At 35.4% G+C, this 15,551-nt stretch overlaps 1 protein-coding gene across 2 annotated transcripts in view; it reads left to right on the top strand.

Annotated features, from left to right (window-relative positions):
* LRRC28 (leucine rich repeat containing 28) overlaps nt 1-15,551 on the top strand; it is a 47,507-nt gene that overhangs the window by 5,348 nt on the left and 26,608 nt on the right. For both annotated transcript variants that reach the window (XM_009887072.1, XM_009887064.1), the window contains exons 3-4: nt 2,081-2,118; nt 2,891-3,028. In XM_009887072.1, the coding sequence (XP_009885374.1) occupies nt 2,081-2,118; nt 2,891-3,028 (176 nt within the window). The remainder of the gene's footprint in view (nt 1-2,080; nt 2,119-2,890; nt 3,029-15,551) is intronic.

Here is a 15,551-nt window from a genome sequence, read left to right as displayed (position 1 = left end):
GTAGTAACTGATGATGATTGCTACAGGCAGAGTAGTTTATCCAATCTTGTCCAAAGAATGGATGTCACATGAACTGCATTATTTTGGCAATTAATTTTAAGCTGTAAGCCCCTGTGTCAGTGTTGCCTTCTGTCCCCTTTTCTTGTAAGGTTATGATTTCCTGGTATAGTATGACGGGCGGGCGGGGGGGGGCGGCGTTAGAAGGGACATCTTCTTTTCCCCTTATAACTCATTTGGCTCTCTTTCAGTTGAGTAAGTGATGGACCATTGATTCTGTTTATTTAATGGATAGCTCCAAACAGGAGGAGGTGTATATCTGAGTAGTTTAATGCATTCAGCTGTCTGATCTTGTCATCTTAATTTGGCCCTTGAAACCACACCTTTCTAGTACGCACGACCACAATACAATTGAACTGTTTTGTAGGTCACTGCAGTCTCCAACTTGTTTAAGAGACAGTCTTGTCTCGTCGTGCCTGAGTCTTGAGAGTACATTTATGCTCTGAAGCAGTAAAATAAATATTTTTGTATTTGATATAATTAGTATTTAACGATTTGCCATGGGGCATCACGAAATCTCTGTGTTGTCTGATGATGCCTTTAGGAAAACCTCTATAAATTACAGTTTAAAATAATCTCTTACAAACACTGAATTGTAGGAGTCAAACCTAATTATTTGGGGTTCAGAAAGCTTAGCCATACCAACATTATCCCATACATTCTGGCGGTCTAGAGAGAGCAACAGTGAGCCTGTGGTTTATGTAGCTCTAATAGTACAAGTCAATTTTTGATCAGACAATAAGAGATGTTTTGTTGACAGATACCACAAAATAAAGACTTATTTAAAGAATAATTCGTTACAGTAGCTTTCAATTTTGAAAGACAAACAACTGATTTTCATTTTTCCTGAAAGTTACATCCTTAGCAATTTCACTGTATATTTTTTAAAACTTCACTGTTTTCTGTGTTTCTTTGTATATTGTGTCCCTCACGCTGGGATACTAGGTGTAGTCCTCATAATATACACTTTTTGCTTGGGTGAAATAGTTCACAACTATTTTTAGGAGCTGCAGCTGAAATGAGTAGGAAAATTCTCAACTTGAGGTTTATAATGATTTCTACAAACATATCTGCTATCCTTTTGTTTGTTACACTTTTACTAAACTTTAAATGTCTACGGTTTTTAAAGAAAAAGAGAAGGCTCTGTTGCTCCATGCAGTTGAAATATTCCTATGTCTTTTTCCTTGTTCTGCCTCTATCCTCCCTGAAAAGACAGGCTCCTACTTTTGGAAATGCTGTTTGAATAGAGTGGAAAAAAATATGCTTTGAAAATAATTTCCATGTGTGCCTAAGTGAGTAGACATTCAGTACTCAGTATACCTTTACAATTAGATACCAATATTTGAAAATTTTGTTATCTAAGAACAGTTTTTATTTTACTAGTAGTACTGCAAATATTCCAGCAGAGGGTGCTGAATATTCTTAGTTGGAGATACGGCCACCCTCACTACCTACCTAAATGACCATGTGCAAGATCAGGTTTTTCGTTTGAAGAATGTACTCAGTTTGAAAAAAAACAATTGCAGAGAGTAGATCATGTGCTTATTTCTTCAGTCAGTAAAGGTGTAAGAATTTATGTGCAGGGGACAATGTTCATAATTTTATAACTTGTGTGGGTTTGGGCTTTTTTCTTTTCTTATGCAGTATCTAGTTTGGAATAGCCGGGTCATCAAATATGGTTCATTTTTGTTATTCTGTCTGCTTTACACTTCTTCCTTTTTGTCGTCTTCATATGACTTTCAAAATTAAAGCCCATTATTATTATAGTAATTGAATGTTTTGTTTTAAATAGTTGTATGTCATTCTCTTTTATTTTTATGTTAATCATTTAATAGTCTAAGTGAAACTCCAGTACCTATCCATTGCCAGTTCATACAGTTTCCACAGCTTTTGTGATCATAGAGAGGAATGGCTTTGAGGGTGTTCTTTCAGTCTGAAATTGGATATTTTGCAAACTGATTATGTAGCAGAAATCCTTGAGGGTAACAGGTGGTGTCCTCTGCTTTTTTTCTCCTCCCCCCAGGTACCTTCATTCAAATAACATAGTTGTTGTACCTGAAGGTAAGTAATCAACCAGCTCACAATAAGTGGCAGAAATCATAAAATATTCAGTTTTCTTCTTTGAAGAGGCCCATTTTTCCTTTATTTTCCCATAAAACATTAAAGATTTTCATATGAAATACACCAGTGTAGCTCTTAGTCACTAATATCCTTGTTTATGCTATGTCAAATTATTTTAATGAATTCTCAAATGCACCTAAATGCTGTTTGCTTCAGTTCTAATTGCAGAAAGTGAAAAGGCTAAATGGCACTCATCTACAGAAATAAAAGTCCAGAGTGTCTTCTGCTTTCAGCCAGTTACCACACACAATACTTTGCTGGTTTAGATCATGACAGATTTGAAACCTAAAGTATCAAGAACTTGCACTAGTTTCTCTTCCTTGCCTTAATTGTAGAGTTATGTGCCCAACTTCAGAAAGAGTTTAAAGTACTTTCCTGAATACACGAATTGGATAGACTCAAAGCAAAGAAATGGAAAAAGTGATTTCAGAGCAGGATTGTCTGAGGAGAATCTAGAAATGGGAGTATTCTGTTTATCACCCTCCCCCTCTTTTTTTTTCCCCCTCCCTGTCTCACTGCCAGCAGAACTGTTTGTTGGATAGATAAGCATTTCCACAAACTATGTCATTCAGTTGTGAGACTGGCTTTAATACATCAAAATCTGCTCAGACATAGGTGTTAGGTACAGTGGCTTTTTATCCTCTCATAGTCCTATTAAGATTTTAACATTACTGTTGGGTCACATTCATGTTTTAATCTGTTCTCTCACAAGCCATTGGCTCCCTCGTTAAACTGCAGTTTCTGGACCTAAGTGATAATGCCCTCGAAATTGTGTGTCCAGAGATTGGCCGCCTGAGATCTTTACGTCATCTTCGCTTGGCTAACAACCAGCTGAAATATTTACCTGCAGGTAAGTACAAATGCGTGAGGGATTACAGCAATGACAAACTCCATTTGAACTTAATTTGCATAGTGATCTGCCCTAGCTTTATTAGTATCTTACAGTTGAAGCATGGTACAACTTGTATTTAAAGACTAGGCAGGGATTGCCATTGTATATATGCTAAATATACTCTGTAGTTAGAAAAAACCCAAGCTGTATGCACTTAAAGAAAGGTCCTGAAAAATGCTTCTGAAGTGGGAAAAAAATGTATCTATTTAACAGTCTTTGCCATTGTATCAAGAAAATGTTGAACTTCCTTGAGAAGATGCAAAATGCCAATGACAACTGTCATGATAAAATGATGTTTCTTGCCATTTTCCAGGTTTTCAGTCCTTCCTTCCTTCCTTTTTGCTCAATAGCCCCATTCTTGTATTTTCTAAAAAGACACGTCTAGTAGGTTTGCCTGTGGCAGTTCTACCTCACTACAACAGTAAATAACAAATGTTTGTCTTGCTAGTTTATAATAAAAAAGCAAAATTTATTCAAAGTAAATGTGACACAAAGTCAGAAAAAGTTGGCCATAGGCAGATTTGGGATGATTTTTTTTTGCCTTCCAAGTACTTTGATAAGCAGACATAACTGATCATTCATCTTCTGTCACTCTCATATCTTTCCAGATAACATGATGATGATTTTATTTTTTTTAAATTATTATTAATTTTTAATCTTTCTCTGGCACATTTGCATTTTCTGATCTCCAGAGATGATAAAAATCGAAGGCCAGCATTTAAAAAAACTGGTATAACTTAATCTAACAGGATTAGCTCTTGGCTCTAATTTTAACTAACTTCTCAATGTGACATTCATGTGTATGTAAGTTCACATTTCTTATTCTCAAGAAATACGTTGCAATTGTTCCTTGAAGTTTTGGGTGCAGAAATCTAGCTGTCCTTTCCTTGTACTTTTCTAGGCATAATAAGCTTAATGAGAGTAAGTCAAAGGATGATTATGATTAGAAAGAAAAAAAATAAAATTCATATGACTATGTAAATGCTCTGGAATGAAATTAGATAAACCTGTTAAACGTTATGACCCAAGGCCAATAAAATTTCCATCAATTTTCAGACGTCCTGCATTCAAAAGAAAGGAGTGACTTGAGTGTGCTTTATGTTCCTCAAAGATAATTTACCTTATGGTGCTGTACCATGAAAGAAGGACTTGTTCAAAGAAAAAGTGACACATTTTCTGCAAAACTTCACACATTAACTTAAAAAGGTTCCAAAAAAGACTTTCAAAAGGATGATTTACATTACTGAAGAGTTGATTTCGAGTCTACCACATTTGATTAGGAGCTGGTATCAGCTGCATAGGCATGCTGCATTTTGTTTCTCCTAAATTTACCAAATTTGGCACTAAGCATTATCCCTAAGTGCGTTTAGTTTTGTGTGCATGAAAATTTTGCATGTGTAAGATAATATTACTGTTGCCTCCTTTTGAATTGGAGAATCCAGTGGTGTCTCGTCTTCGTGGTTTTGCTGGTAGTGTACCATCAGTTTATACATATGCCATTACTGCTATCACTACTAATCCTGTCTGTTCAGATGCTGTCACTGTCAACATGACTGGATGTCATACAGCTTGAGTGTTATCAGTCCGAGCAAGATTAATCTTTCACTTACACTGGAGAGTTTGCCCACTGGAGAGTTAATCTACTGCACTGAGTGTTTCCTAAACATAACACTTCCTGAAAAAGGCTTCCAAGCATATTTTCATATTTTTCTTTGTAAAATTGTGAAGATTTCAAAGATGACTTTATAAGAAAACCTTTGAGTTTGAAAATAACATTTATGTTCAATTGAAAAAATACAGCAAACCAGTAAGTTTTGATGAATTGTTTTATCCTTAATTATAGTGGTAGCATGAATCTTCATAATAGTGTTAAATAGCATTCTGTCAGAAAAGCTAGCAAAGTTAATAAAATGAACTTGGATGAGATGTGATTTCACTGCAGTGCATCATTTTACTGTGTGTTAACTGCTTTCTTTACAGTAGAGACTGCATTGCAATGCATTGTTAGGTAAAGACACCTCTTAATTGCTCTTAATTTATAATAAGTAACCATTTAAGATATAATTTAGCTTCTACTAGTGCAGCTTGTGTAGAATTTAAAAAATCTACATTAAAAATAGCTTTCAGATATAGGTGGTGGACATTCATGGAAGTAACTCTTCAAAATTCATGACCATCATTTTTTTTTCCAGACTTAGTCCTGCACATATCACACAGTGACCTGTTTATCGCAACAAAGGATCCAGTTAAAGGCTGATCAGTATTCACCTTGTGTCCCCAGATAGGCCAACTTGCAGCACAATGATGTCATCACATAAAAAGCTTAGTTTAGAGTTGTTGCCCTGTCATTTGTCTTGTCTCCCCCTTCCCAGTGTCAGGTGTTATAAGTGCCCTCAGTTTTATTGAAACTACATCGATATCTAGGAGGACGCTCTTAGTAATATCTTAATCAATTGCTAAAAAAAATCTCTTGATTACAAGTGCAGAACAGTTGGATGGTAACTTGATTTGCTATTAAGTGTCTGAACGCCCACACTTTTCTATTGCATTTTATATTTTAAGAATGATTCTTTGTTGTGTCCTCCTTAATTGTGATTAAGGACTGAAAGAAACAATGCAATTAATAGTATATGTTGATTCACTACTCATTTTTAATGTTTTTGTTCCACCATTGTGCTCTTAAAATTCATTTTTAGTATTTAAGATTTCCTTTATAGAAATCTAGCGTAACTCTAATTTTAAAACAATTGAAATAGTATGCATAATGAAGCCCTATAAAGACTTATGTCTTCATTCTGACTGTAGGCATTCTTCAGACTCGAATAAAGGATGAGCCTGTGCTGCGGTTTATCTTCAATGTGATGGGCAAGGTTTTAGTCTCTAAGTACCTGTTTTCATAAAGCTTGTGTGAATTTAATAATGAGGAACCTCGCTTCTCTGGTTTGGTCATGATTGTCCAACTAGTTTTAAAAAAGTTACTTTAAAGGTGGAGGCGGGGGAAAATGATGAAGATACACGCAGACAGCATGAGTACATAAGCCTTAGTTTCCTGAAGAGATCAGGCAATACAGGAGTGATGAGGGGGGGAAAGGGCATTAGGTGAAGCATGGAAATTGTGTTCCTTAAAGATTAGAAAACACTTTCTATGCTGTGGCACTCCTGTAGTGTAAATGATAGTCCTACCTTTGTGCTTAGCAAACGCTACCAGATCAGTAGCGTACACATGGATAAGATAATGTACTTTGGCCTCAAGGCACTTTGTTTAATTGTGCACTACCACTGAAACAACAGGACTTCCATCATGCATCATTAAATTGTTGTGAGAATTGTTGAAAGGTGACTAAGCTAAACTTGATGAGAAGCAAAGGGAAAAAATTGTCCAAAATAAGCATGTTGAAATTGAAATATAATATAAAATGGCTGGAAGAAAATACTTTGTGAAATTCTCTTGAAATCATGTTTTGAATATATTTTGGATAAGGTTAATAAGTGGACCAGTTTCTGCCTAATGCGGAGTCATCCGTATCTAGATTTTGTGGTAATCAGAATCACTGAGAGATGGTTTTTGACAGCAGAGCTGGTTAAAAGTTGCAGATAAGTAAGAACAGGAGATTTAGTGTTACAACATTCTCTTGAGCACTTTTTTTCATTGAAATGCACAACATCTTTTTGTTTTGCAAACTGTAAATCTTGTAGCGTGCCTTTAACAATTTCTTGGTTCTTTTATTTGGTCTTGTACATGTAATTCTTGAACATGAAGTAGAATTTTGTGAAGTTTTCTACTATTTAACTGTAGCACTTAAATAATCTAAATTCTTGAGGACCATTTGGAAATACATACGATCTTATTTGAAAAAATCTTTGAGTTGCAGCATAAACAAAAGATGGTTATTGTTTCATATTATTACATTAGTTCACGTATAAGCTTGACTTACAGACTTGACATTACATTTTCATAGTAGCTTAACTTTATTTTTTTCTAGAGATTTCTCTTTTGGTCTCATTTTAATTCAGAATTGTCAAGTTAGTCCTGTATGAATGTGCTGTCAGAAGGAAATTTTATGAATCTTCTCACTTATGAATGACTAATTAGAAAGTTCCTGTTTGTTTCTGATGTTTGTAATGCATATGATATTTCAATTTTCATTCTTGAGAAACTGTAGTTATTTTCTCTTTGTATAAGAATTGTTGCATCATATGCAAAAAAAATAATAAAAAATCCAGTGAGATGTAGTGGAAAAATTATTCTTTGGGAATCCCAAAGCCAAGGTTATTTCTCAGTTGTGCTATTTTACCATTTGGATTCGATTTGACTTTAACCTTGGAAACTGTTGATGTGAAGTGATGGCTTTCCAGGTTTACATTTTAGTCTTGTAGTTAGTGAATGCATGTTTAGACAACAGATGACTGAAAAGAGGGTGGGTTATACTCAGTTGGACTTAAGTTTCATATTTGACAAGGATTAGATTTTTTTATTGCATATTACTTGCTAAGTACTTCTCCTTAGAAATGGCAAGTTGTAGCATCTTGTTCTAAGATTTAATTAAAAATGAGGTTATGTTTACTCAGCACATGTTGGAGTTAATTATAGATTTACTAAAATGAAAAGCTTAAAGTTTTGCCAAGTCAAGAGCAAAAGCTAAGTAATTAAACAAAGAATAGGGTATGGTTTATGATCCCAGCCCATCTTTTGGCAAAGTTGTCTTTAAGAAGGGGAAAAAACCTATATCAGCAGTTGTCTTTACATGGGTTAGACCAAGTTTCCCTTTGTGTTTGTTGTCAGGGAACTTTAAAAACGAAGAGTTGAGTGAATTGATCAGGCAAAAAAAAAAAAAAAAAAAGGCAGTCAAATAGTACCAAACAATGTAAACTGTGCAGTGCTGTTTCTTTAATCTGTAAAGTGAAAGTGCAAGGGACTGGGGAGTACCAGCAGTTGCTGTTGCTGAAGGGGGGTACAGATCTCTGCAAGAGTCAAAGGCAGGTTTAGCAAATGCCCTTTCTTCCCCATAAAAGGAAATGTGTGGCTTCCATTTCGAATTGACATTTCCATGTTGTCTCTTGAGACTTCTGCATATTGCATTCACTTGTTGCCATTTTGCTTTATTTAGGCAGAATCCGAAGGAAAATTTATTCTTCTGCCATTGGTATTTTTAAAGTGCAAACTGCAATGATATTTAGAGGAAGTTAATAGCATATATACTCTTCATTTCATTTTGTTCAAATCCTTTTCTTTTTTAAGGCAAATTGTTTTAGAAATATAGTCAGTTTAAGCCTCATTAAAATACATTTGTGGGCTTATAAAACTTCATCTTCAAAGCATTTGAGAAAGATCCTGTGAAGCTGATAAGGGAGTGTTATCCTCATTTTACAGAATGGAAAAAAGTGTTTTTAACAGAAGTGATTTGCTCCAGGCCATAGCAGGAGTCAGTGGTAGCCAGATATAGAACTTGGGTGTTCCCATTCCATTTGTTAAGACCACACCTTTTTGAGGTTGATCATATTTAATACTGGGGAGGATTGAGTCTTTCCACCCGTTATTAAGAAATTAATAATTATCTCTCCATAATTAATAACCCTCTAAGTTAATAGGAAATTAACAGCAGTAAGTTTGGTGAGTTTTTGTAACTGAAACAGCTTGCACTTCCAGAAGGCTCAAAGAGTTCATGAAGATGAATTTTAAAAAATGTAGTTTATAAATACTAGCTCATTTTTTCTTGCATTGGTAACTTCAGTGATAATGACAAGAAGGGTTCAATTGTTATTAAAATTATAAATCAAACTATAATTGTTGATTACTGCTTTGTCTATTTATAAAGTAAACCTTGGAATGTTACTTGATCATTGCTAAGTCTGTTTTGCTTAGGAATTTGCTTTGCTAATTGGGGGCAAGAGAAACTTTGAGACATGAAAACTGCATATTCATTTCTCTCACTTTTTTTAAGTTGCTATAAAGTACAGTTTCTGTATTTACTATTCATACCAGTATTTTACTGGTAAAGACTTCTTGAATACCCAACGTCATAATTCTGAATAGAGCTCAATACAAGGTATTTCAGTAGATCTTAATTAAAGATGTATAAACACAACTTCTCCCTACCTCCTTTTCACAGTAGATTTCCACTGATCATGGCTACAGCATGCCAATAATTCTACTCTTATTCTAGACCCTGGCATTTAAATACGTAATCCGAACTCATTTTTTAAACTTGTTTTTTATATTTTGATTTAGATCCTTCAAAATGGGGAAGGATAAATTTGGCTATTCCCCCCCCCCGCTCCTGTATTTCCATTCTGCTTTTATTACTGTCTCTGATTAGGGTAGATCACTTTGATACTTAATAAAGTTCAATTTTTTAAAATAATGATTGTAACTTTAAAAGCAAAGGTACAAACTGATGCAGACCATGTTCTTTTTTCTTTCAGAGTTGGCATAACCTTAGTCCACTCTGCTTTCTTAATTTAGTAACACGTATAAAAATATGCACGACGGGACAGGTTTGGTACGCCAGGCACTCATCCAGGAGTGTGGTGTTTTTAAGTAAATGGACTTGTGGGGATTTGAGGAAAACATAGATTAGGTTACATGAGCTTTGCACTCTTTTAGTATGTGACTATTTAAAGGAGCATGGACTTCTAAATAAAAATATCTTTTCATTATTATCATAATATGTTGTTTTCCTTGAAGTAGGTTGATGCCTTATTATTTAAAATAAGTTTTTCTTTGCACAGATCTGTAAAGTAGATGCTCTGTTTCATAATTCATTTCTAGATTTAGTTTACTGTATGAAAGCAAGAGTCAGCATAGTAAGGTTTACATTAGTGCTTAGGTTCAACAACAATTTTTTTTTTTACCTAAATAGATGCAAAACATACCCATGCTTGCCTGATACTGTATGGGTTTTTTTTCACATCAGGATTAATAAGGCTTCAGTAATTATGCTGTATTAATGTAGAAGCACAATGAAAATACCTGATAGTATCTGTAAGACATTCTTTGGATTTCTAGGAGGAAAAGATACTTACATGTTTTGATCTTGTATAAACTCCAATACAGCCCTGTCCTGACAGCCTATAAGGACTGATTTCTTTTATAACAAAAATTGCCCCTAGGTAATTATATCGGAGAGTCATCTCTGAAGAGTCAGGAACAAAATGGCAATGTGGATGATTACTGATTGTCATTGGACTTAGTGACCTAAATAGAAGTGACCAAAGCACATGGTAGTATATTGTACAAGTGGTATTCCTTACAGATTAGCTTTTGTGCATGTCCAAACACAGTGGAACCTATTTAATTAAAGGATGTTGGTTGTGTGAGATTTTATAACAGTCTGCTTTGCTCAAACATTTGGTTTGGGTTAAATTCTCAGGAGGACTACTAGTACTTCTGAGTGCTTTAAATTTATAGGGAGGGAAGTGAAGACAGAGAATAAAAAAATTCCATTTAATTCTTGGAAATATTCATTAACTGAAGTTTTTCCTGTATACCCTCACCTGTATAGTGTGTCGGAATGAGTCATCTGTGTACACAGAGCTGATCACTATTTTCTATTTGTCTGCTTGTCCCTTCTTACAGTTCTTTTTTTCCACTTCCCTCTGCCCGCCGCCCCTCCCCCCCTTGTTGAGGGGGTTTACAAGCTTATTTGTCAGCATCATACAACACTTTTTAGTATACCACAGAAGGTTCATAATGTCACTGGTTGCTGGTAGCAAAAGTAGTAGTATAAACATAGTCAGAAAAATTCTAGAGCTACATTTTAAGCTTAAAATGTTGTTCTAATGTATGCTTTTGTTCCAACACTACTTCCAGATAGGCTTCTATTGGGCGTACTGGAACCGAAATATTTCCCGTAACTGCAGCAGAAATGACGTTAAGAAACAAAAAACCCCCAAAAAACTATCTATTTCAACAATGGCCTGTGGTATTCCTCATTATGGTGTTGCACAGCAGGTTCTCAAAAATGCATGTGCTAAGTATGTATGTGTTGTAATTCATTAATCTGAAAACTAATAGGAAACAGCTGGAAGAAGCCATCAGTGTCTTTCATTGTAACATTTAAATTACGTATTCAAATATTGCTTTGTGTACTAGGCTTATTGGACTAGAAAATTCCATCTCTAAAATTTGCTATTTTAATTTAGCGCAATAACTGGAAAAAATATTTAGAAATTAAGCTATTTTAATGAGCATATTTTTAATTAAAAAATAATTTATGGTATGGCTCAGTGTATCTTATATTTCCAAGTACCTGGAGTTTTATAAAACCTAGATCTTAAAACAACTTCTGCAGTCGTTACGTATGTGGAAAAGTGATCAGGGATGAACTGAAACTGGTGTTGAGGTTTCATGTCAATAAATGAAGGCTAAAATCCTATTGAAGCAAAAGCCTAATGACCAAGTGTTTGAGTTTTCTAATATCAGTTTTAAAATATTTAAAAGTTGCTCAAAATTGTAACATAATTTTACTGATTTCAATTTTTTTCTTCCTTCTCATGTGGTATAGCAAGATGATAATGATTTTTGGATCAATCACACTTTTTCTTAGGCTCCTACTTTGGTTTTGGTGATGCTTTAATTTGAAAAATCTCTGCCTGGTTGAGGTTTGACTGTATTTAAAACATGAAAAGTCTGCTCATGTAGTTACTGAGTTCATGAATAAAACCAAGAGTGTGAGAGTAGGGCACTATACATCAGTGTTTCAGACCATGTTAATTTCATTTGAATTCTTCATATGATCTGGGCAGAGATTGACTTTTTCAAGTCACTTTATATGTGGTAATTCTTACTGGCCACAGAATCTTAGTGCAAGTTATGGTGGCATCACGTCTGGAAAGAGACATCTTTCAGAATGACACCATGTGAGTTCTAATCACTAAAATACTTTTTTTATTATATTGTAGAACGAACATTATTTTAGAGGGTAAGACTATGTCAGTGCAAGGCTACCTGTGACCTGCTGTTGCCCAATTTCTTATTTTCAATTTTGATTTCCTCTGAAGTATCAAAATCCCAGATACCTATGTATCTCTACATAGCTCTAAAAAGAGCTTCGAAACTAGTTTCTGAGAAGGGACCAATGTTGCCATTTGTTCCCTTCTATTCTATGTGACATCCTTGTGAAAGTTAACATGCATCAAATGTGCAGAATCTGGCCCTACCAGACCCATACTTCCCCCCCTGCCTCATTCCTTTCCTTCTCTGAAAAGGAGGTAGGAAGAAGCCTGATGAGGTGTAGGTGAAATCAGGACGGAGGAGAGAAGAGCCAACCTAATTATTAGCAGTGATGCTCTCAAGACTGTTGTGGTTCTGGCTTTGCAGTACTCCGCTTGTGAAAATCAAAATCTTTGCAGGAACACGTATGTTTTCTAAGCTCTGGGCCATGGGCTTTCCCCCTGGTAGCCGTCCCCCTCAAGGGCTTTTAGTAGGAGATAAAGGAGTTGTGCCAAGATAAAGGAGTTTGAGTGCTGCTTCTAATGTTGAGGTACTTGGACGATTTGTGCATTCCTGAGAGTATGGGAGCAGATTTAACTGGATTCTCTATTGCTAAGAGATTTGGTACTGCCTCTTGAATTCTGGCTCACGCTTCTGCTCGGCAGTCCTTGATTTCTCAAGTCACTGTAAGCCTTGTTTCTCCAGGGGTTTTCCTCTTGTCTGTGGGGGGTGGACAGGAATTTTGAAGATGTTGAGAGAGCTTTAAGCAATTGTGACAAGCATTCATCTGAAGCTTAAAACTTTATGGAGATGTTGGAGATCTTAACTGCCATGCTTCTACAGTTACATTTATGTTGCATGTTCTTCTGCCTTTTTATTAAATAAGATGTCTGAAGTACAACTCATTTCAACACATTTCATTAAACATAAAATTGCATAATATTTTCCAGTAAACTCTATTTGAGATTTCTCAGTAAATTGTTATAATACAGATTTAAAAACAAAAAAAATTGTCTCCCATATCCAAGTAACTTCCAAACTTTGCTTTAAGAAGTCAGCCAGACACATGGCACATGCAAAATATTAAATTGAAAGAGATTTAAAAGGAAATACGGATTTCAATACCAGAGTGAGGTCTTTAGATGATAATGAAATAAGTAATAGGGCATCACGGAAATGCTACAACCATGTACAAATAGTTCATACAGTAATGTACAAAGTAATATTTCAAACATCTGACAGAAGAAACGACAACCTGAATTTTCTGGGGTATATGAGAACAGAGCCCTGATGGAATTAATCTATCCCACTCTCCTCTCCACTCCTGCAATCATTAGAACTGCCACGTGGGAACAGAGGGCTTCTGGAAGAGCCTCTCTTGACCTTTGAATATACTCCCAATGACATGCTGAGCCGGAGGCCACAAGACAAAAGTGGGAAGTTTATGCAGCAATATATAACTTTAAAGAACATTAAGTTGTCATTGCTGCTTTGATCAGTGATGGAGTATACTTTGATAAAACTCGGATAAAGGGCTTCAGGCTGTAGCATCAAAACAATGCATTCTGTTCCTTTTAGTTTGAAAAATGTATTTCTACAGTCTGTTTTTAAAAAGTGGAATGTGCTTGTGAGAACTGATTAGACCTGGCACACAGACCTAAATAATGAAGGTCAAATAGAATTATTTGTTTTTTATGTTTTGATTGTTTGAAAACTTGGGTTTGAGGTTAATGGAGAGGACTCTTTGTGACACAGTTATATACCACAGAAAAAAATAACTCTGGAAGTGGCCACAGTTGTGTTTAAATTCTGTAATTATTCCATTTGTGGTGTTTGTCTTATGTGAGTTTATTGACTGCATAGCAGAGGAGAGGAAGGAGAAGTGGAGGGTCTTTGGTTACTTTTGGTCAGTCTTATTCCTGTGGAGTTGAATCTAAGATGCAGAAAAGCAGACTAAGAGGAATTTAATTTAGTAGTTCTGTAATTCTATATTGTAGTCTTGCTCTGAGTGTTTGAAGATGTTAGTTATATAAATGTATCTGAAAAGCCACAAAGACTATAAAAACTAACATTCCTAGTTTCTTTTATTTTATGTATTACCTGCGTGGGCTCTAAAGCTCTGCAGATCATTACTCTGTTCATAGCTCTGGCAATTCCCCTCCCACCCTCCAGATTCTTGGTGGCATCTCTGATAATCTCCATAACTGAGAAGGTAGGATGCTTCATTGCTTTTCTAGCTGATTTGCTGTACAACTCTCTTCAGTACTGTTGAAAATGAATTCAATCACTGTTGTATTTATTACAATAGAATGCTTGGATCTTTGTTAAGATATTCGGGGGGGTGGGGTGGGGTGTTTGCTTTTGTACTACTTAAAAAAAAACTAAACCAAAAAGGAATCTTTAGTATTTTTCAACTTTATTCTTACATAAGAAAAAACTGCATTAAAATAAAATTCATGTAAGTTACTGTAACTTCTTCTAGGGTGTCATTCCCGTCCTTTTGGAGTTTCTTCCCTGAACATGCTAAATCCTCTACCGAGAGCACAGCAAAGCCTCCTCTTTGGAATTCGATACAAGGGTTTTTCCATGTTATGGCTGGCAACAGTCACGTTCTGAGCAATGTAGCTTGGGGCTGTCACGAGGCGGATTCTCCTTCTTGCGCAATGCATGTATTAGCTTGTCTTTACTTCATGAGAGGAAGAATATGGGACTTCTAGTAAGTCTCTTCCCTTTGACTGTCTGTTCTTATAAAAATCATCACTTATTATTGAGAGTTAACATATTTTGAGAAATTAAACTGAACTTAAGTGATCATATAGTGCCTAATACCAGACTAGCTTCCCGAGTAAAGGAATTTCAGAAAAAGTTGGTTTGTAACTCATCTGTCAGTACTGAATTCTTCTGCTGATGATTCTTACAGTAAAGATCTGACTTTACTGATTGCCTGGTTCAAAGCACATGTGATATATATGAAGTTCACTTCTGAAGCTTCAGAACAGATGCTCTTTAAAATACTTGTAAAAGTTTTTCTTTTAGAACTGTTACCCAAAAGCAAACTTGAACTTAAAGGGGGTTTTAAGGTGCTCAGTGCCTCTCTCATAAACATTTGCCAATAGTTGTTCACATGGGTGAAGACAGATGTGTATTGACAAGGCTGAGACTAAACCTCCAAGATGGACAGTTGGATGTATGCTGAGAAAGATGTGTTTCATATACATATGGTGTTTGTGTTTCTGTAGTATGAAAACCTCTTTTAATATAGACAATCTGTTCAATAGTATGTAGTCAGGGTTTCAAAGAACCTCAGCTTTGAGCAGATATTGAACTGTGGGTCTTTTTTCTCTGAATTTTTTGATCAGTTTGTAAATGTGTGAAAAAGAAAATAGTAGTAGTAACTGCTTTGCAAATTCCAGATTTACATTAGAAATGTCTTACTGATTTCAGTATGCTGTACTGCCAAAGGGCTCTAACTTAGTTTTGCTGCACTGACTTATTTCAGGAGGGTCCTAAGCAAAGACAAAGTAAGCCATACAAGCAAAATCAGCTTTT

The sequence above is a fragment of the Charadrius vociferus genome, unplaced genomic scaffold (genome assembly GCF_000708025.1).
Source record: "Charadrius vociferus isolate BGI_N301 unplaced genomic scaffold, ASM70802v2 scaffold190, whole genome shotgun sequence".
NCBI lineage: Eukaryota > Metazoa > Chordata > Aves > Charadriiformes > Charadriidae > Charadrius > Charadrius vociferus.
The sequence above is the reverse complement of the archived record's forward strand: the minus strand, read 5'-3'. Positions and strand labels throughout refer to the sequence as shown.